Here is a 22,038-nt window from a genome sequence, read left to right as displayed (position 1 = left end):
GGGTGTCGTCTGCGTATGACACAATGTTGAGTCCGTAGGTTCTGACGATGGGGGGCGAGCGGTTTGTCGCAGAGGTCTTGTGAGGGAGGTATGTCGGTGGACTCGCTGGTGGGTTGGTTGAACTCCTTAATGATGTTGAAGAGATCTTTGCTGTTGTGTGCGTGAGTTGAGATTCTGTCTTTAATCATTTTTTTACTCGTTTTTCTGATGAGTTGGTGGTGGGCGTTGGTGGCGGCTCTGAAGTTGTTGTAGGCTTCTGTGGATTTGGTGATCCTCCAGGCCTTTTCGAGGCGGCGGCAAGTGCGTCTGGACTCTCGAAGTTCGGAGGTAAACCATCTGGCTTTCTTGGCATGGGTGGTGTTGTTTTTCTTGAGGGGGGGCTATGGTGTTGGCGCTGTCGGAGATCCATCTGTGCAGGGTTCGGGCTGAGGTGTTGGTGTCGTTTTCCACGATGGTTGGGGTGGGGTTGCTGAGTGATGAGGTTAGCTGGTCGTCGGTGATTCTGGTCCAGTTTCTTCGTGGGAGCAGGTGCAGGTGCCTGTGGATGGTGGGTGTTCTGAGGGTGAAGTGGACACAACGATGGTTAGTCCATGGTAGTTCGGTGGTGTGGCTGAAGTGAAGGTGATGGAGTTACCTGTTGTGAAGAGGGGGTCGAGGGTGTGTCCTGCTGAGTGCGTGGTTTCGGTACGGTACACTCAATGGGAACATTGCCTAACACCACCAAAAGGTAGTTAAAAAATATTTGCACAAATGTTTGCTTATGTTTTCTGGTTTTGACACATCAGATCCAGCCTCTTATTATTATAGGCTTGCACCAACACCAGCAAAGAAAAATATGCTAACAAACACCAAGCAGATAAACTCTGCTTCCGTTATTTCCCAACTGTCTGTACAGGGTTTCGACTTTTGCACAGACAAGATAGACACAAAATCTGTCTGGGGGACAAAAGTTTGGAAGGTTCAGGGAACTGAGGCCTTATTTAGTGCATGTCTCATACCACATCATTTGATTTTCCTGAACAAAACAGTGCAACAAGCTTCATGTCTTGGTATAGAAAAAATGAAGGATTTTAACACACAAGATATTCCCGCATTCTCACGCTTCGAGAATTGGCAGCACTTTACACACTTTAGTGAGGATACGCTAGATACCATGATACGTAATGGTTCTTTTTAATTAATCAGATCCCAATTGGAAGGGGTTTGTCCTGTGGTGTCAATCTAGATTCCTGGGTAACACCTTAGGGTTTAAGATCATTAGACCTGATCAGCGATATATACAAACCGGACACTCTGGGGTGGTGTCATCGTAGTGTTGGGAAATTGTGCCTAGATTGGCTAAAAACCTCAACACCCTCTCGGGTGAAGCAACACTTGTCCCTTCTTTCTGATGACATGTATCTCAGGGATTTTCTATTAGGTCCCCGGAACCCACTTCAAAAGCGCTTCTTGTACAGAATATACTACGAGCTATGGAAGATTTCTCAGCAGGAAGCTGCTGAGAGATTGCGCAAGATTGACAGGGTTAATTTGGAAAAGGTTTTGGCTGTAGCTGACAACGATATGACCTTTATCATTCAGAATTTATTCACTTGGCAACATTGTGTCTTCTGCAATTGACATTACACTGCAAGACATGTCTATCTTACAGCATGAAATGTGAAGTAATGTTGGTTCTGGCGGGTACAAAATTGCTTTAGCACTTACTCAAGAATAGGCATCAAGGCGAAAGGGACAATTACTCCAACACGTAATCAATAAGGAATTCAATAAAGAAGGGGAGAACACACCAATTTAGAATAAATCAAAAGAAAATGTATTAACACCTTAATCACTTTTTTCTTTTTTAAATTTTTAGTGGTCTAGTAAAGACCCAATAAGGCTGTCACAGGCAATCAACAGAAATTTTGAAAAACGGCGCAAGGGTGATTAAGTGATCTAAAAGTGCATAAAGTGCTGCATGTGAGTGAAATATATACAGTGCTGTACAAGTTGTTTATAAGAAAACTCATTCAAAAGACATCTGTCCCCAAGTACATAAATCTCCAGTCCGACTGGGACGTAGTAATCCTTTCGCGTGGAATGGAGAAAGTAGGGTATGGATTTAGACAATCACGTCGAAGTTTCGACCTAGAAGAGTGCATGATTGGAATTGTAGTCACGGCGGGTCTTCAAGGCATTGGGGATAGGGCGACAGCAAGACAGAGAGGTAAAAGATACCAATGGAGGTCTTCAAGGCTTGATCCACAGTAGTTTGGATTCAAGTTGGTGATTGGAATGAATCACGCAGGGGATGGTAAACGCACTGTTAGGTTGCTCTCTCAGTGCGGCTCTCCAAATGAAAATGCTAGCATGGACAGTCACAATTACAGTCAATCATAATACTGAGCTGGACGTTACAGACATTGAGTTATGGCCTTGTGCCGTGGTGTTACACCAACAGTACTAGTCTGTTTTCTGAATACGATCTAACGGATAGAAAGGTAGAAATGGCACGTAAAGATGTGAAATAAACTATGCTGCACATTGAAAAATTATACCAATTGGCTTTCACTGTGGCTGAGAAACCATCCACTGACTGGATAATCCATGGTTCCATCACCCTACCGCTCACGACTTTCCAATTCCAATATTGTGTCCAATACCAGCATGTAGGCAAATACAAAGCACTAGGGGAAGGTTATGTGCATGAGCATTGGGAGTTACCATTCCGGTTTAGATGCAAGAGTGGGGACACAGACGTTTTTCTTAAAGGTTCTGACTGTGAGGATGCTTTAAGTGGTTCCCTAGTTGGTTAAGAACATTTCTCTTCATGGGGCATGCAATGCTTCAGTTGCAAACTTGTCTTGTTATCTGAAGGGTTCCCCGGTGGCTGTGATTCATCCAGTTTTCAATCTGCTCTCGAATGGGAGCAGTTTGATGCTGAATGATCAAGGTTGATGTGGAATGGAACCAGGCATCGCTTATCTGGTGACGGTTTTTTTCCATAGTCACTTGTTGCACACAATTATTTCCACCAGCCCGCACAGTTAGAGAGGCAATGCAATGGCCTTCGATAAATGTTTCCAACAGACGGTTTGACTCTCTGAGCAAACTGAAAGCCATGCTTTTTCAAAAGGATGTGGCCTTAACTTCAGCCAGTGAGACGTTTGATCTTCAGGTTGCAAGTTTCTCGTCTGGGATACAGCCACTACTCCACACTGACTTCCCGCTGCATTTTGGGGAGCTGGTTCACCATATCTTTAATATGTCTGATACGAAGAGGGGATAATGCATTTTTTAAATGTATCTGCTCTGGACTGGTTAGCACCTTTCAGACCATTTTATATCATCTTTCCTAGTATTGGGAAGTGTTTTTGAAGGGCTCCCGCTTGTCCTGCTACTTGTGGCGGGAATCCTGATTTTAATCTTTCTGCTTCACAGTGGATGTCCCAGTTCAAACCGGAATGGAGACAGCGTTGCCTGTGCTGCGTTGCCGTGAGCGCATGGTACACTGCTTCGGAACACCTCGGCTTCAAGAACTGAATGAGTACTGGTTCTTATCCTTCGGGTCTGTCTGGCTTGACTACATACAACCTGTCTTCCTCTGTCTGCTTTGCACCCACGAATGCGTCCTGAATATATGGCTCGGGTCACAATTGGTTGCGCCACCGGACATTGAAGTATTGATGGACCCCTTAAAGGCTAATGTGTATTGTTGTCCCTAGTGTATTCCATTGATGATGAATGCATTCTTGGAGCCACCCTTGGAAGCTTCGGCTCTTTGTGATGTGAATAGCGGCTCTGCGTAACACTTATAGGCTACAACACCTCCCTCAGCGGCTGCTGTGGGAATTGGATGGAATCACCTTTGCTCCATAAACCTGCTTCAAGGTGCTCCTCTTGGAACATCGTCTACAGTTGCGGGCAACAGTAATGTTGCGTCTACCACTCGGAACGCATAAACAATTGTGTTTTTCCATGTGAGAACGATTTGGCTAATTTTATTTTTAAACAAAATGAACCAAACAGCTTTTTACTTTTTCTAGGCATCGTGGCTTTCTGAGTGGTTGGGATCTCAAATGTTATAATGACTTAAAGGCTCTTAAATGAATATTTTAAATGGAAGTCTGCTTTTAGATGCTTTTAAAGGGTAATTTTTAACCATGTTAAAATGGTCTGCTGGCTTTTTAGATAGCTTTTAGATATCGATCCTTCGTATGAGGAGTGGGTGTTCTCTATTCCAGGGTTAGGCCCATATAACGAAGCAGCTTATTTGTTAAATTGTCCTCACCATAACATTTCAGCCATGAGCCTTTGCACATATTTGCTTGCACGACCATGTAGGATTAGTTTTCCTGAAAATAAACTTGTTTACACATCTAGCTTCGCACATTATCGCAAGGCCCTGCACATCATGTACAAGGTCTCTTTTTCCACTATGTACAAATGTCATCTCTATCTTCATCCACTGGGTGACAGGGATATCTACATATTCGAAACATCACTAATCTATACGCACATCGCAAGGCTTCTTTCTATTATAAAAGATGAGCATCCCGATAGAGTAGTAGAGGAGGCACTTCAGCTGACACAGAGGGTCCCTGCATGCTGAGACGTCACCATGCAGCGACCTGACATCTTGTGATAGGTGTCCAGTTCCTGACCAACTGGGTCCTTAATTCTCTTCCATCAGGTAATGGGGTTGGATTGTCCCTTGGGGGGATTCTTGGCTCCACACTCACACACTCTCTAGGTACACTTCGAGTAGGGTTCACATAGTAGGAGTACGCCAGATTACGGTCACGTTATATGCCTGCATATATGCATTGTTTTAGCACCATGGTAGAATATATCTACTATTTACGCATTTGGTGCTCATAATGACTTTCATCTGCTTCTGTCTATTAATCATTGCAGCACAATTTTATACAAGAATAGCTTTGGTTCAATAAAACTTATTGGAAAAAGTCAGTCCCACTGTGTATTCTCTGTATGCTTCTCTGAGAATAAATGAGCACGAGTGACTGAGCGAAAGATTCTGTACGGCTTCCATGATCCCTGAGGGGGTCAGGGTTGTCCTGTTCAGTGGTTGCTGGAAACCATCTGCTCCCTGCTAGGGTTAGGGAAGCATATGGTGGCACTGTGAGCTAGCTGGTCTATAGGCCAACAAATCCTGCGGGGGTTTCAGGAATCTGTCTAGGCACCAAGTTGCCCAATAAACACGCTGCTCCTACGGATTAGTAAGAACTACACAACAGTACTCCTGGAAGAAAGAGATGGGATCGCAGCTGACCTGCTGGCTCTCATGCTCATGGAAGAAAGGAATGCGATTTCAGCTGAACTGCTGCTTCTTGTGCCATTGGAAAAAGGGGGATGTGCTCACTAGCAGGCCTGCTGGCTCTCGTGTCCCTGGAAAATGGGCTTGTGCTCCCTACCTGACCAGGTGCTTGTCTCTTATCCCCCAGAAAGAAGAGGGTGTGCTTGCTAACTCATCTGATGGTTCTCCTACTTTTGCAAGAATGTGACGAGATCACAGCTCACCTACTGGTTGATGTGGCCCTGCAAGAAAGAGGGTGTGGTTGAAGCTCACCTTCTGGGTCTCGCGCTCCTTGAAGAATGGGATGTGCTCGCCAGTAGAACTGCTGGTTCTCGTGCCCGTAGAAGGTGCTGTGCTGGCTAGCTGACCTTTTGGCCTTCGTACCCCTGGAAGAAGGGGATATCCTTACCAGCTGACCTTTTGGTTTTTTGTACCCCCTTGAAGAAAGGGGTGTGCCTAGTAACTGACCTGCTGGCTCTCATGCTCATTGAGAACGGGGACATGCTCGCTAGCTGACCTGTTGGAACTCGGTGCAATGTCGGGACTCCGCATCATACAGTGCTAATGCGAAGGTTGTCATGTCGTGTTTAGTCACCAGCCCTCTGTGCTGCTAATCACATTAGTGCTGCTGCTCGTGGCGGCGGGCTCATTTACCACTTGTCATTATGACTTGATTGTAAGAGGTCCGTGGCCCAGTGCGCCCGGGTGACTGACAGATCCTGCGAATCTCTCGTGGAAAGACCCGAGACCTACACCCTCTCCTGCATTGGTTAACCCTTTCAGTGCTGGCTTCAATGACTCCATTGCAGCTTTCTGAGTTTTAAAAGCTACGTAGATGACCGGGCTCACGTTGCAATCATTGTTTGGGAGCTACATCGGTCTGCTCTGCCCGCCATTCTATAGTGATGGGACCAGTTCTGCGTAATCACTGTCGTTCTGGGGTCTTTCCTGTCCCTCCAACTCCTCTTTTCCCGTTTTCTGTCCTCCCCTCTTTTCCTCCTTCATGTATATTTTACCTCTTTTCTTAATCCATCTGCCCTCAACGTCCATCTCATTTTATTTTTGCATCTTTCTTTACATTTCCTTATCCATCGTTCTTTCTTATGTTTGCTTTCTTCACCTCTTTATTCCCTCCTATATTTATCTTATTATCTTCCGCCTATTTTCTCTACACTGCCTTTTCTCTTTCCTCCCACTACTTTGTTTCCCCTCCACATCTCTTCTAGTTCCTTCCTGTTCATTGGCTTCCATTTATACTTTTCACTTCATTTTTCCCATCACCTCTTTTCTTCTCCAGCTCTCTTCATCTGCTTACCTTCTCTCTTTTCTGATCTTTTTTCACTTTTAGATCTTCCACCCTCTGCACGCATCCCTTTCACCACCTCCACCTCTATAGCTGCTTCCACAATTCCTCCACCTCTCTTCCCTTCTGTGTGCAACCAATCTGCCCATGTTCTCTTCAGTCTCTTCTACCTCGTATCTTCATCTCCCCTTTCTCCCTTCCCATTACCTCCTTGTCCACCTCATCTCCTCCATTTCATCTCTTACGCCTCTTTTCTCTTCCCTCCTTATCCGCTGTTATCCAGCTCTGCCATTTCTGTATTTTCCTAAAATGATGTGCTTTCTCTCTTCCAGAGCTGCCACCCTCTTTTTAGGTACCCCCCCCACCTCAACAGTCTCTGCCACTTCAAATTTCTAAACGCAGCTGAACTTCTATGACCTCTAACCACACTGTGGTGCTCTCCAAGCCTAGAACTAGCATATGCGATCCAGTGGCACTAATCTCTCCTACTTTCAAAATATTTGTACTCTGTCACTCAAAAGGTATGTAACCCACTGCCCCCCAACCTCCCCACCATACGCACCCATCCCTGAGATTCACTTTTTGTTTGTGCTGCTCCACAGGCCCCGCCGCTCTCTTTAACCCCTTCAGTGCCCATGACGAGCTGGACTCGTCATGGGCTGCGGTGGCGCTGTGCCCATGACGAGTCCAGCTCGTCATGAACTCCGCCCGCTAATGGAAGGTGCGGCACTGGGCGGGGAAAGAGGCGGGCATGCAAGGGGTTAATTTACAGTTGTTTATTTATTTATTTAGAAAGTCTTATAGAGCGCAAACAAGATCCTTGCGGATATCAGAGCGCTTTACATAACAACCAACTTTAAGTTAAACAAACAATAATGTGCAGGTCACCATCATATAATAAAATTTTGTGCAAGAAATCATAGGAGGAATAATCATGGTAATGTATTATATAACAGGCTCTAAAGAACTCGGGCCTGACTAGATAGTACTCGTGTAAATTTTGCCATGAGCAACGCTTTAACTTCTTTTTTGAACGAAGCGGAAGAGGCATTCAGTCTGGTTTCAGGGGGAAGAGAGTTCCAGATTTTGGGCGCCATCCCTGAGAAGGATCGTTTATAAGTTTTCTTCTTGTTGAACCTTTGTGGTTTCAGTAGAAGTTTTTCAGCATTCCTAGAGGACCTTAGACCACCAGAGATAGTCAGTTTCTGCGCGAGGTAGCTGGGAGTGTTGTGATGTAGGGCTTTATGAGTCCTGCACGCAACTTTTAGATGGATTCTAGCTTCAAATGGTAGCCAATTCAGGGATTTTAGGTCAAGGGAGATGTGAGAATTTCTTTTCGAGCCAGTGATGAGTCTAGCTGCCGCGTTGATAGTCGCTCTTAGTGGAGCTGTAGCAGCTTTTGGGAGGCCACCTAAGGAAACACTTCCGTACTCCACATGAGGGATAACTAGAGCTTGTACGGCCAATTTGAAGTCCTCGCATGGCAGGAAGGGTTTCAGCTTCCTCAAAGTATTTATCTGGAAATTAGCTCCCTTTGTAGCGTTACTGATGTGTTTTTGCATCATAAGGTTTCTGTCAAGGGTAATTCCCAAGGATTTTGCTGAGTCCACGATGGTTGGTTGAACGTTGAAGGCGGTAATCTGTTTGATCAGGTCGTGCATTAAAGGGACTTTGACCGTTGGTGCTATGAGGAGGAATTCTGTTTTTAGCGCGTTCAGTTTGAGATTATTTTCTGATAACCAAGATTGGGTGGTCCTGAGTGTGGAGTTAAGCATATTAATGTCTTCTAGGGAGTTGATCTTGAGATATAGTTGTGTATCGTCCGCGTACATATGGAATTGTACGTTAGATGCCTGCAGAATTTCAGTGAGAGGTTCCATGAACAAGTTAAATAAGGTCGGCGAAAGTGAGGACCCTTGCGGAACCCCTAGTGTTACAGGTGAGGAATTGGAGAATGTGTTGTCGACCTTGAATTTTTGTGTACGGTTATGGAGGAAGGAGGTAAACCAGTTTAACACTGTGCCTGACAGACCCATTCTATGCTCCAGGAGATCAATTAGTTTCTGGTGTTTGACCGTATCAAAGGCTGAGGAAAGGTCTAGCAGGATGAGTAGGCACGAGCCGTTCTGGTCAAGGATTTGTAACGCATCATCAATAATGTGTGTCATGGCTGATTCTGTGCTGTGACCTGCTCTGAAACCTGATTGGTGTTTATTTAGGAGTTCAGAGTGATCTATGTGATTAATCAGTTGTCGGTGAACACATTTTTCCAGCAGTTTGGCCAGGTTGGGAATATTGTAAATGGGACGATAGTTAAGGTACGTAGGGTCAGCTGTGGGCTTCTTTAGAATTGGTGAAACTTGACCTACTTTGAGGGAGTCCGGGATGCAGCCTTGTTGAAGTGAGCTGTTAATGATTTTGGTCCAAAGTGAAAGAAGCCAAGGAGCAAGGTATTTGACTGCATTGGCAGGGAGGGGGTCAATGAGGTGATTGGCCGGTTTCAGGGTGTTGAGAATTTTGCCTAGGACGTGTTCAGAGTACGTATCAAAGGTGGACCATGCTGCCTCGTTTTTAGGGCCAGGCTTAGGGGGGGTTGGCCTGACGTGGTTGGAAAAGAGGTGGTGATTTCCGTATGAGGAGCAATGTCTGGTAGTCGGTTTTTGCGCAGATCCTTCATGATATTGTCAGTCTTCAGCTTAAAGAATGTGGAGAATTCTTCACAGTTAGGTTGAGGGCGAGCTAGGTCTTGTAGCCGTTGGGGTGCGTCCTTGAATTGATTTTTGATTAATTCGAAAAGTTTTTTGGGGCGTTTTTTTGCTTGGTTTAGTTGATGGCTGAAGAAGTCGGCTTTAGTGCGCTTAATCTTTTTGTAGTATGCATTTCTCTTTTTCCTTAGAAGTTTAAGGTGGATAGCTGATGGGGCTGATCTCCAGTTGCGTTCCAAGGACCTGAGGGCCCGTCTGTCCTCATTAAGCAGCGCGTTGTACCAGGGCTTGGAATCTTTAATGGGAGCTCTCTTAAGTTGCAAAGTGGCTGCCTCATTAATTATCGTAGTTATAGAGTTGAGATAGTGGTTGGTGAGAACATGAACGTCAGAGGTGACTGAAGGGGGCTGGAGCAGATTGTAGCTGGAGGAGGGTAGTAAGTTGGGATTGAGTTTTTTCAAGTCACTTTTCTAGATCTTTGGTTTTGTGGATTGCGCTGAAATGAGTTTCGTGGTTCCCTTGATATAGAAGGAAATAATATGATGGTCCGACCAGTCACAAGGTTGGATCGAGTCCACATGGATGATGTCCGATTTGGCGATTATAAGATCAAGGGTTGAGCCTTTGTGTGTCGGGCTGTTGCAGGATTGGATGAGGGCAAAATCATCCAAGAAGTTTTTGAAGCTATTGACCACTGAGTCATTGTTGTCGATCCAATGGAGATTGAAGTCACCTAGGAATGTTTGGGTATTTTGCCTCCCAATGTTGGAGGCGATCAAGTCCATGAGGTGTTCGATGAAGAGGTTGTCTCCTGGGGGATAATAGATGATGTGGGATGAGCATACTGGTTTGCCATTGTAGATACTGTCCAGACACAAGTATTCTCATGATGTGAAAGTAGGCGATAAGGCTCTGTTTATGGTGATGCTGCTGCGATGTACAAGCTATGCCACCACCTATTTTGTCCGTTCTGTCTAATCTAATGATGTCGTAGTTGGGTGGTACAAGGATGTCAAGGAGAGGGGTGGATGATTCTGTTAACCAGGTTTCCGTTAGAAATAAGATGTCCAGCTCCTGAGAGATGATGAGGTCAGCTATGTCGGCTGCATGTCTGGAGGCCGATCTACAGTTTAGCAGGGTGCATTTCAGATGGGGTGAAATGAGGGAAGAGGATGGGTCCTGAGTGATGGGGATTCTTCGTAGGTTGTTATCAATGACTCCTCTGTTGGTGTGTGTAGCGAGTCTGCAAGGGTTGAAGGGGATAGTCGGGATGGTCATCTGAGAGGGCATAAGGGAGTTGGGGAGGGAGGATTCGTAAGAGTGCAGAAGGGAGAGAAGATCACTCTCTGAAAACGGGTTGGTGCTGCGCCTTGGGCGTGTTAGTGTGTTGTGAGACGGAACTGTTTTCCAGCTTGGTGGGTGCATTTTAGAGGGGGATGAAAGGAGGTCCGGGCACTCGTGTAATTTATCGGTCGTTGAGGGACAGAAGCGCAATGAGTGCTTAGACAACATCATCTTGAACGCATGCAGCTCCGCTTGAATTTGGTGCAAGACGATCATAATATCCTCTAGTCTAGGGTCTGGTGCGGATGGGAGAAAGGTTGGTGAGTGTGTTATGCCTGAGGATGGCTGTGTGGGAGGGTGTAGAGAGGGGGTTGCTGGCTGTTGAGAAGGTGTGGGGATAGGATGTAGGGTGGAATGCTCAGAAGGAAGCGTGGTATCAGAGAGGGGGTGAAGTGAAACGTTATTAGCCTGCTGTCTATGTGGGGGTGGGAGATTGCGCTGTGGGGAGTATGTGTCAGGAAAGGCCTTGTCTGGCAAGGTGGGGGTGGCAGGAGAGAAAGAGACAGTGGGGAGAGGAGCGGAGAGCTTCAGAGGAATATGAACCCCGTCAAAGGGAGGCACGTGGGCTGCCTCCGTTGTGCTGGGCCTTGGAGAGCACGGGTCAGGTGCAGTGGCGGGAGGACTATAGATGTACGGGGGGGGAGTGCTGTAAGGCACCGGTGCCAGTAGTGGCTGGGGCGTGTGCAGGACGATGGCGTGATGCGAGCAGGGTGGTGAGGATGGGGTGAAGCGCGATGTGTGGGAGAGGGGTGAAAATTGAGTGGGAGAGGGACGAGGATAGGGCGGAAGCGGGGAGGAATTGTTTGTCATGGTGGAGGGGCTAAACTGCCCTGTGTTGCTGCAGGGAGCGGGTTGTGAGGGCAGCTGGGATGTAGCTACCCAGTTTTTAATGATGGGGAAGATGTTGTCAAAGAAATTTAAATTGCGGTCAGTGGATTGGATGAGGATAGTGCCGTTGTTGTAAATGGTAATGGTCGCTGTCGCTTGATAAAGTTGCGAGGGGGACATACTTAAGGCTGTCCCATGCGCTGATTTTCTCGTAGAGGAGATCGAGAGAGAAGCTAGGAATGCCTTTCTCCATTGGGCTCTTCGTTTAGTGTGGAAAATGAAATCAGTGGTAGAGAACCCACTATGAATAGAGAAATAGGGGTCGGTGAAGAGAGTTTCGGGGTGGAGTTTTATGAAATGATGCTTGAAACGTTTTGATGACAGTTTAGAGAGGTTAGGGGGATAAATGATGCTGTAGGTGTGTGTACCTGCAAGCTCCATGGTGTGAACCTCCCAAAGCAGTGCGAATCGCGCTAGGGGGGTGCGATGGGGGGGGGGGGGGGGAGGAGAAGCGTGAGAGCTGAAGCCAGGGGCAATGTAGAAGTGGACTGAGAGGAAAGGTGGGGGAAGGCAAACTGGAAGCAGATGTAAGCCCTGAGGTGGAGATTGCAGATAAGGAAGAGAAGTGCAAAAAAGGGGGTGGAAAAGGAAAAGAGTAAAGGTTAAGAGCCAAAGAGGTTAGAGATGTATAGAAAAAAGCAGTCTAAGATGGCCGCCTCATTGGGACTGAGCTAATAGCGCAATTGTGTAGTCCATTGTCAGTTTCCGTTGCCCAAGTGAGCAGCCTTGTAGTCCTATGTCACTGACTATAGAGGAAGTTGGGAGCTCTGGGCAGAGGGGGAAGCAACTATGTAGATTAGCTATAGAGACTATGGGGGTGGGAGATAGTCCTATGTCCGTAGTAGTGGCACAGTGGTGAGCCATTTATGGTCTCGGCCATATTAGGCAAGACTAACAATTGTTGCCGCCATCTTATAGAAATTAAAAGGGGCAAAAACGAGCAAACCAATATGGGGTGGAGAAAAGGATGCTATAAAAAGAAATACCTTAGGAGGGTGGAAGCCGTGCCAAAGTGTAGATAACTTCAATTTGAGGCCAAGAAATCCGATGGCTCCATCGAGGAATTGTAGAGTTAGCCGGGGAGTTGTGGCCGCAGTAAATCATTGCACAAGAAATATGAAATATAGAGAGCGATGCCGCACCACCGGTGCAAATAACGCGCTATCAGCGTTGTTGATTTGGGTCTTTGCGCTTTCCTCCTTAATGACTTCATAAGCTGGGCGGGGGAAGGTAGGGACGACGGTATCGTACTGTGTCGCGGGAGTCTCCACTGTATCCGTCCCGCCTCGCGAGCGAGCAACAAGCAAATCGAAGAGTCCAGCCCAGGGCGGCACAGAGGCAGTTCTAGCCATTTTCCAGGTTGTTTGTCACTGTTCTCTTGTTGCCCCTCTTGCTCTATTGTTATTGTGTTCCCTTCCTGCCCTCCCTAACTCTTTATAATCTTTCTGCTGCCTCACAGGCTTCTTGTTATTCTCTGTACTGCTCCCAAGACATATAGTGGTTATCATTATTCTCCAAGCCTCTAACCTATGGGTACTCCCAAACATTTTCCCAGGGGTCTTACAGTTTGGTCTGTGATGTGACCGAGGGCCTCATGTATGCTAGCAGGGTGGTGGTCAGGAAGGGGGTTCCCGATTTGGGGTTTGTGGTAATGTGGGTATAAGGGAAGCAAAGCATATTTATCTAGTGGCTGAACTACACCAATGTGAAACCAGAAGACTTGGGATTAATCTCGGCTTCCCCACTATACCAAATTCCGTGATCCTGGGCAATTGTTTTATTTGAATTTCTCTCCTTTTTTCTTCATTATCTCATGTAAGAGGACCTCTAAATGCATGATTTCAGGATGTGGGCTGTACAAGACCTTCTCTTGTGTTTGATTTAATAAACTATAATATTCTTCATGTATAATAGTAACCCAGAGCACCCAAAGAGAGCACAAAACAGCAGACTTGCCTCTTTAGGTCACTATTGGCATTGTTGTCGAGGTGGGAGAGAAGAATGAATGTTTTATTCATGTTTGGAAACCCACATTATAAAAAAAAAAATACGTCTCAATGCACTGGGATATAATCTGATATACTAAGGTGAAACGGTTGTGCATGTTAATGAAATACTTTTTGAATTTTGAAGAGACCTTATCATAGTTTTACATTTGTGCTGTAAGATATCTTTAAAAATTAAGGTGCTCCTAAATGTAAGCGGTGCAGGACAACCTAGATACTTCCTTTCTTTAACTTACATTAACTTTTAAATAAAGGCATGCCTGTTTATTTAATTTTATGTTTGTGCTGAGCGCAGTAAACAATAGCTCTGTGCTGCTGTTGACCAGGGGGCAGCAGGTAAAGGTCAGGAGGCCCGCAGGCGGCCCCTGGGTTGTACATTGAGTATCACTGCAGTCAAACCTGGGGAGTGGACGTGAAAGGTTAATCACCTATAGTCTAGAATCTGTGGATTCTAGTCCCCAGCCCCGTGGCTGCTCTCTGCCAGTCCCAGGGACCATGACCACTCCCCAGGTACACAGGTGCCGTCTGCTTCTCTTACAGTCCGGAGTGTGTCTGCCTCATCCTGTGGTTCCTCTGGATTGTGACATTTGTGCGTGGCCACAGACCTCTTGCCGTCTCAGTACTACTCCCCAGGCTATTATCCTCTCTGTTGTGGTGCTCTTTTCTCCAGGCCATGTTGGCTGCAGGATCAGTCATGACGATGCTTGTTCTTCCTTCTGGCCCAGGCTTCCAAGTCCTGCAGTAGCTGGGCAGGACGTTCTTTGGGTGGCTCTCTAATGGTGACCGAGGCCCTCCAGTCAAGGCCTATCCCACTTTGAGATGGTTTGGTACCTGGCGTCGCTTTAACTATAACACTGCTGTTCTCTTTTAATGTAGCCACAGGCACCAAGAGTCCAGGTCCCTCACTGTCTGGGATAGAGGCACCAAACACCCTAAGCTAGCTGGTATCTCTTTTTCTATTGGCCCTATCTGCCAGACTTTCCTTAATGAAAAGATGTAGTTGATGAGGCGCAAAAAGCAATTCGGCAATAGGTTGTTAGAAACTGGGTCATAGCCACTCCTAGCAATCCTCTGCCGCACATCAAAGTACCTCACCCATACTCCCTATTACTTAAGCAGTGATACTAAACCCATCCCACCTCTGGAAGGCTGGTGCACCTGTACCCACGAACTGTTATGCGGCTGCATTGTAATCCTCCATTTTACTAACATGAATAGTTCTTGCCCATTAACTTTTGAATTGATATATGCATGTACTGTAGTCGTCCCTCACTCAAGTGGTAAAGCCTGATTTGGAGCCCAACTTGACAGGGGTGTAGGAAGGGTGCCATGAACCCTAATGCAAGCAAGGAAATGTTGTTTGGTCATAAAAAAGAACTATAATTGGGGTAGAGTGGGCCCCTCAGAACCTTGTCTCTCTGGTGCCACTGCACCTGCTGCACTATTGCTAGCTACGTCCCTGCGAACCGATGTACCTCAGTTGTTACTCATATTAACTGATATTGCAGCGTACACCATCCCGTATGAGTGGTTAATGTCAGTACGTGATATTAACAAGCAACTGGATTGGTTTCCCCTGCAAGCGGTTTTCAGACCATGAGAAGAATGTACATCGAAGCATACATTGTGTGGGTGATCAGCGAGGGTGGCAGAAAGCTTATTACGAGTATGCTCCTACACCTTGCTTATCTGCGAGCTTGGGAATTAGGTGGTTTTATCTTCACTGTACATAAACTGTGTATTGGTAGTAATACATCCTCCCTTTTACAGAAATTTAAGATTATTTCCACTCAGTTTAAAAATTCCTGTCAAGTAAAACAGAAACGAATGTGTGCATTGAGATTGCAGGTTTCAAAACACATCACGTATAGTACGCACTATACACTCATAATTGGCAAAACCAATTAGCCTAAAAAATGACAAAGCCACATAGCTCTACAATTTGGCTTTGTCACAGTTTTTTTTGGTTGTACAACAGCACAGCTGCTATTCAGCATGGTTGAAAGTGAAAACAAAATAAAAAACCCTATAGTGTGTCTAGCCTTGACGGCGTCATACCATTTTTTGTTAACTTTCAGCCATACTGAACAACCTGGCTAAAAATATTGACAAAGCCAAAAGATCTCGCAAAGGCAAGACCTTTTAGCTTTGCCAGGGTTTGCTACCAAAGCTCCTGAAGCAAATGGCAGCGAGTGAAGCCCAGCTTGGCCAGTGCTGTGCTTGTACGGTGAACGAGAAGCAGAGCGAGATTTTGCTCATTCAAGAACTGGTATTAAGCTAGTTTGCAGTCCAATGAATTCAAATTATCCTGTTAATTCAAACATTTTTTCAGTTGTTACATTTAGACCTTTATCAAAGCAGGCAAAAGTAAATGTTGCTCTTGTCTAAGCATGATGCTTAGGGAATATAAACACCAAGCAACAACTGGGCATCAACAATGCAGCCATGACGACTGGGTTCCAACCACAACCGGACAATAACCATTGGGGCAACAGCTACAAAGTGCGAAGAATAATGAAGCAAACAACAACACCACGGGTAGCAACAATGGGGCAAGCAACAACATGGGAGCAGGCAATGACAGGGCAACAATGATGGGGCAAGCAGCAACAATGGAGCAAATACAATGCGGAGCAGGAGGGGAATAAGGGGGGTAGACTGCCTGAAAACACATGCACTCTTATGAAGGGCTACAACCAAAATAAAAAACATCCGAAGGCACACGAGCAGTGGAAGGACACTGGGTGGCGAAAGGAAACAGTACTTGGGCCATGCTCCACGGGAGTGACATCCACATGAAGATGAAGTGAAGCTGTCACACGCTGACCAAACAGAAGTGAGGAAAAAAGAGTGGTGATGAAGTCAACCAATGGAAAGGATCTAAGCCCCCTATGAACTAACAAAATATCGTGCAGGCAACACTGCATGTGCGGTCTCAGGCAAGGCCTAAAAAAGCACTTCAGTTCATAGAATGCAAAACAACCATTGGCATAGCCAATAGGTCTCGCCTTTGGGATCTTATAAGTTTTTAGTTATGTTTTATATTATTGTATGTGAAAGCTTTAGCACATTTATTTAAATCAAAAGTTTCTTTTTTATTTTAGTGTTACGGTATTATATAGCGCCTGCAACAGCTGGAGCTATACTAGCATTTTACAAATAGTTGCTCAGAAAGTTACAACTAATTTATGTTGCACAACAGTTAAAAAGGTCACAACAGAATGCATAAGCAAAGTAAGAATCCACGATATCCCTAGTGGAGGGGGTGATGCCACAGTACAGGTCAGGGCAAAAGCGTAAGCAAAGTAAAACAAGAAGGCACGCCCACATCTGAAAGAAGCCCCGGGACAAACTGTGTGGGGTTGCAGTCGGATTTTGACGCCAGGAAGATAACGTGATGTGACGGTGCCTGCACTTGTGAAACATAGTGCTGAGTGTGAACTGATAAACATGGTCACTCTGTGTGCATCGGTGAAACACAGCGAATGTGCACTACTAAAACAAAGCGATGCTTGTGAACTGACAGGGCTTAAGTGGTAGTTCCAATTACTGTTTTTGTTAATTAGCACGTGCATAGCTCCCAGTTTGCCACTTGAAAGTCATCGCAGCGCCGCTTAACCTCGGCAAGCAATCGCCGTCTCCACCGTAAGCGGGTATGAAATATCCGAGGGGGCACCCCAAGGTCGCAGCCATGATGGAACAGGCAGAGTAAAGTGGAGTCTATTGCACTGTCCTGGTTGGCTGCAGCAGAACTCGTGAAAACCAGAGGCAAGGAAGCACAACCACCAGCTGAGCTCCAGCGGCGCTGCCAACATTCAGGGGAAGCAGAGCGCTTATTTACTGTTGGAAGTCACGCCGAAAAGTGAGTTCAACCATTTATAACTTACAGGCTGAGCCCCAGGGAGGGCGGGGTTCCCAGAAGAATGAGATATCTATCATCACACGATCTATGCTGCAGACCTCGAAGAAGAGATCTTCTGAGAAATGTGAGCTGCCAGCCATGCCCTAGACGCTGAGATGAGGAGAGAGAGATTGAGAGAGTGAGGGGGGGGTGAGAGATCGAGAGAGTGAGGGGGCGTGAGAGATCGAGAGAGTGAGGGGGGTGAGAGATCGAGAGAGTGAGGGGGGGTGAGAGATCGAGAGAGTGAGGGGGGGTGAGAGATCGAGAGAGTGAGGGGGGGTGAGAGATCGAGAGAGTGAGGGGGGGTGAGAGATCGAGAGAGTGAGGGGGGGTGAGAGATCGAGAGAGTGAGGGGGGGTGAGAGATCGAGAGAGTGAGGGGGGGTGAGAGATCGAGAGAGTGAGGGGGGTGAGAGATCGAGAGAGTGAGGGGGGGTGAGAGATCGAGAGAGTGAGGGGGGGTGAGAGATCAAGAGCGTGAGGGGGAGAGAGAGAGTGAGGGGGAGAGAGAGAGGGGGAGGGGAGAGGAGAGGAGAGAGTGAGTGAGGGAGAGGGGGGAGCAAGAGAGTGAGGGGGGAGAGAGGGAGATGGGGGAGCAAGAGAGTGAGGGGGAAGAGAGAGTGAGGGGGAAGAGAGAGTGAGGGGGGAGCAAGAGAGTGAGGGGGAGAGAGAGTGAGGGGGGAGAGAGAGTGAGGGGTAGAGAGAAAGAGACGATTTAGCTCGCCATTTAAAAGTATGAAACATTTATTTTTAAGACCGACAACATGCATCATATGAAATACAAGTATTTTGTAAAACAAATGGCCTCTGCGCGCGCCGCTGCTTCCAAACGCATATGAAATACAAGTATTTTGTAAAACAAATGGCCCCTGCGCGCCGCTGCTTCCATACGCCCGAGCCGGCTAGGTAGTGACCGGGAAATGTAAACAAGTGCGCACGTGAAAGCTCATAAAAAAAAAAAAGATGGCCCCTGCGCCCGCCGCTGCTCGCTCCCGCAAGGTGGATACCACCATGCACGAGTGTGTGCAGAAGAGCTGACCAATTTCTAAAGGTCATCTCCTAGAGCAACGCATGTACGCTGCCTAGGCGAGACCTAAACAACCAGGACAGGAAGAGCTACTCACGCAGGCATCTGAGAATCTTGAGAGCGGTCAATGAGACTGAGTGTTTAGTGTCACTGTGCTACAGAACAGTTATGTGCATGCACTTTAACCATACCCTAAATTTCAGTGATTAGTGACCCTGCACTCTGTTATAAGCCTTATGTTCTAGCGTAAAAAGGCCTAGTTGTTTCTTCATTGAGGGGCCTGAGTTTTATTTTGGATCCTTCAGTGTCTGGGAAAGCAAGGCTGCTTCTGCAAATTTTTCAAATTTGTTAACACCAAATTGTCTGAAGATTGAACACTGTGAGCTTTGTCTTGGACGTTTATACTGGTGCAGAGTAGAGTTCAGAGTCGGTTTTCAATGAGATTGCAGTGTCTACAACACATCTATTTAACTCTGTAGCTGTACACGTTAGTGCATGAGCTGTGGCCACTACGGTTATAAAGCACGGTGGTTAAAACTTTTCAAGCTGTGTTGTCTGGATCTCATTAACTGGCAAAACTATTTTGTTGGGATATGCTTGCTTTGTAGCAAGCACAGTTTCTTCCGAAAATGGCACCTCGCTTCTTTCTGCACACGCATACACCCTTCTGATACGGCCCAAGACCTCCAATTGCCACATTGTGAAACTATTGCGTGCATTTATTGACTTCCTGAGAAAGGCCGTTTATGTACCTTCTACAGCCGAAAATCTGAGTTGATAGCTCCTAACCCAGTAAGCTAAATGTAAAACTGTTTGGTAGCAAACTTTTTATGTTAGGACTTTTAGACTTTTGTTTTGTGAAATTGGTCATTGAATATTTGCATCATTAGCATTTATTGATAAGCGGTGTGTGTGTGTTATTTTTTCTTCAACAATGTGGTACTTGGTGATGACCATGCTTGTTTATCTTGCAGGGGATGACGAGCAGAGCGACTGGTTTTATGAGGCCGAATGTGTACCTGGCTTCACTGTCCCTAACCTGCTGCCCAAATGGGGAGCGGAGCACCGTCTGGATGTTGAGAGAATGGACTCTGGATTGGACAAGTTTCCTGATCCAACGTTCTTGCTTCCCACCCGTCCTGCACAAAGGGGTAAGAACTGACGGTAGAATGTCAATGGTTGGAGCACAATACATAAACCTCAGTGAAGACATTGCAGGACACATCCACCATTGTCTACCCAGCAATGCTTGCAAACTCCTCACAATCCCTTTTCTCAGCAGGATCCTTGTGTTGTAACACTGCACAACAACCTTATGAAATAAATCCCCGTTTCACACCATTACTGTTTACTTGAATTTCATAGACCCTGCATGACCGCTTCTGCATTCATTGCCACTGCAAGGTATTTATCATCAAATACCCTTGTCACAACCTGATGTCTTGAGAATTCTGTTTTCACTGCATTACCCTTACCATTGAATCTCCAATCGTTATTGATACCATGCAATCCCCCTGCCACGGCATGATATGTGAGTGGACTGCTCAAAAATGTTTCACAAATACCTCCACATAGATCTAGTCTGTCCATTTTGTAATGTAATGTAAACAGACATTTGTATAGCGCAGTCTATCACCACTCCGAGGAGCATCATGGCGCTATGCGGATTCCTGAAAAGAAAATGGATAGCTGCTAGGGAGCAAGGAGTTAGATAAGTGTTCTACAGAATGCATTGGAGGATGAAAAGATCCAGATTTTCAGGGCCTTCCTGAAGAGCGTTTCTGATTAGATCTGACGGAGTTGGTTGGTGAGTTGGTTCCATGCTTTGGTCCCTATCACTGCGAGCCATTTGCCTCCTTTCGAGACATATCTAAACGCTGGTGGTTTTAACAGGTCAGCGTTAGATGATCTGAGACTCTGGGAGAGAATGTAATGCATGAATCTAGGTCGAATGTAGTGTGGTCCTGAGGAGTGAAATATTCTGAAAGTGATTAGGATTTTGAACAGAACTCTTTAATGTATAGGGAGCCAGTGTAGTGCTTCCAAGGCCGCCGATGCCGCCGATCTCCTGGGCCATTTGAGCACTAGACGTGCTGCTGTGTGCTGGGCCATTTGTAGTTTGTATAAAACCGACTTATTGGCCCCTGCATACAGGCTGTTGCAGTAGTCCAATCTGGACGTGATTAGGGCCACAGCAACTGCCTATCTGGCTGAGATAGGAAGTAATTCGAAGAACTTTTTGAGAGATTTTATGATCTGGAAACAGGTTCCAGTGACTGCCAGAGATTGCTGTTTAAAGGATAATGTAGCATCAAATTTGATATCCAGATTTCTGACCACTTTTACTGTTTTGAGGCGGGGGAGTGTTAGTTGGCCACCAAATCTCGGGGGAGAAGGTGTTCCCTTGTCCTAGAGGAAGTATTCCCGTCTTTTCAGGGTTGCACTTTAGGTGGTTGATTTTCATCCACTGAAAAGTGGCCGTAAGACATGAGCGGACGTTTTCGTCCGCCTCTCTGGTGTTTTTGTCTAGGACCAGAATTAACTGCATATCGTCTGCATATGAGATAGTCTCTATTTTCTTACTTCTGCTACTTTAGATCCATTTTGGTCTCCTGTGGCGTCTTGACTCTCCAGCTAAAATTCATCCACCGTGTTTTTTGGTTCTTTTTTAATTCTCTCTGTGAAGAATGTCACTTTTGAGCCACCACTCTCACGTTTGTTCATGATACCAGTTACTACTGAACCATGCTGCTCAAATATGTTAGTTTCAACTACTTGGAGGAAAGGTTTTTGGTGTTGGTCACTCACTCTATAAACCCTGGTAATAGAATTTCACTATGATAGTTCTGGTAAGGCCCTATTGAGGAAGAGTTTTAAGTACGTATTTGTAAGTGTATAAATGTATGCCTGATGGGTTGGCAGATTATGGGCACTTCACTAGGCTTGTGGGAAAAGTCATGTCAGATTCTGTAGATGTGATCTGTTTAGAATGAAAAGTTACGACCAAGCAAGTAGGCCTTACTCCTGTATTGTGAAAAACATGTGTTGACGGTCATAGGCTTTTTAAGAGTGGATTGATATTAAACTGCGCTAAAGCCTAAAGGAAGGTGTTTTGTTACATGGAATCACACAGATTACAATAGTAGGCAAGGGTTTTGGTTTTAGTGACCCACTTGAACAAACCATGGGGTTAGACGATATGCAGTATGATAATGCTTATTAGCATTAGAAGAGATTTTAGAATGTTTTGACTTTATATACTGACATAGATTTCAGATGTCATTAGTGATGTAATGTGTGAGCACATAAGCAGAGCATCACTGCAGTGCAAGTTCTACTTATGGCTGCCAGGCCATGCACTCAATACCCAATAGGCGGTCAACACCTCCATGAGTGGCCATCCGCCCATGACACCCACCCCTCATTTTATTTTATTTTTTATTTGGTCCCGTGGGGGTCCCACGAGCATATGTAGACCAAACTGGCTCATGCAGTAGCTCCAGAGCAAACTTGAAGATTTTATTTATTTAATTTTTTGCCCAAGCAGCTCAACCCCCAGCCCATAA

General features: G+C 45.9%; 1 protein-coding gene across 3 annotated transcripts in view; it reads left to right on the top strand.

Annotated features, from left to right (window-relative positions):
- GPATCH2L (G-patch domain containing 2 like) overlaps nt 1-22,038 on the top strand; it is a 376,403-nt gene that overhangs the window by 176,678 nt on the left and 177,687 nt on the right. For all 3 annotated transcript variants that reach the window (XR_014968871.1, XM_085626692.1, XM_085626693.1), the window contains exon 4: nt 19,447-19,623. Coding sequence is in view for 2 of the 3 variants with exons in the window: in XM_085626692.1 (XP_085482818.1) it covers nt 19,447-19,623 (177 nt within the window). In the remaining variant the exon portion in view is untranslated. The remainder of the gene's footprint in view (nt 1-19,446; nt 19,624-22,038) is intronic.

The sequence above is a fragment of the Triturus cristatus genome, chromosome 9 (genome assembly GCF_964204655.1).
Source record: "Triturus cristatus chromosome 9, aTriCri1.1, whole genome shotgun sequence".
Lineage (NCBI taxonomy): Eukaryota > Metazoa > Chordata > Amphibia > Caudata > Salamandridae > Triturus > Triturus cristatus.
The sequence above is the reverse complement of the archived record's forward strand: the minus strand, read 5'-3'. Positions and strand labels throughout refer to the sequence as shown.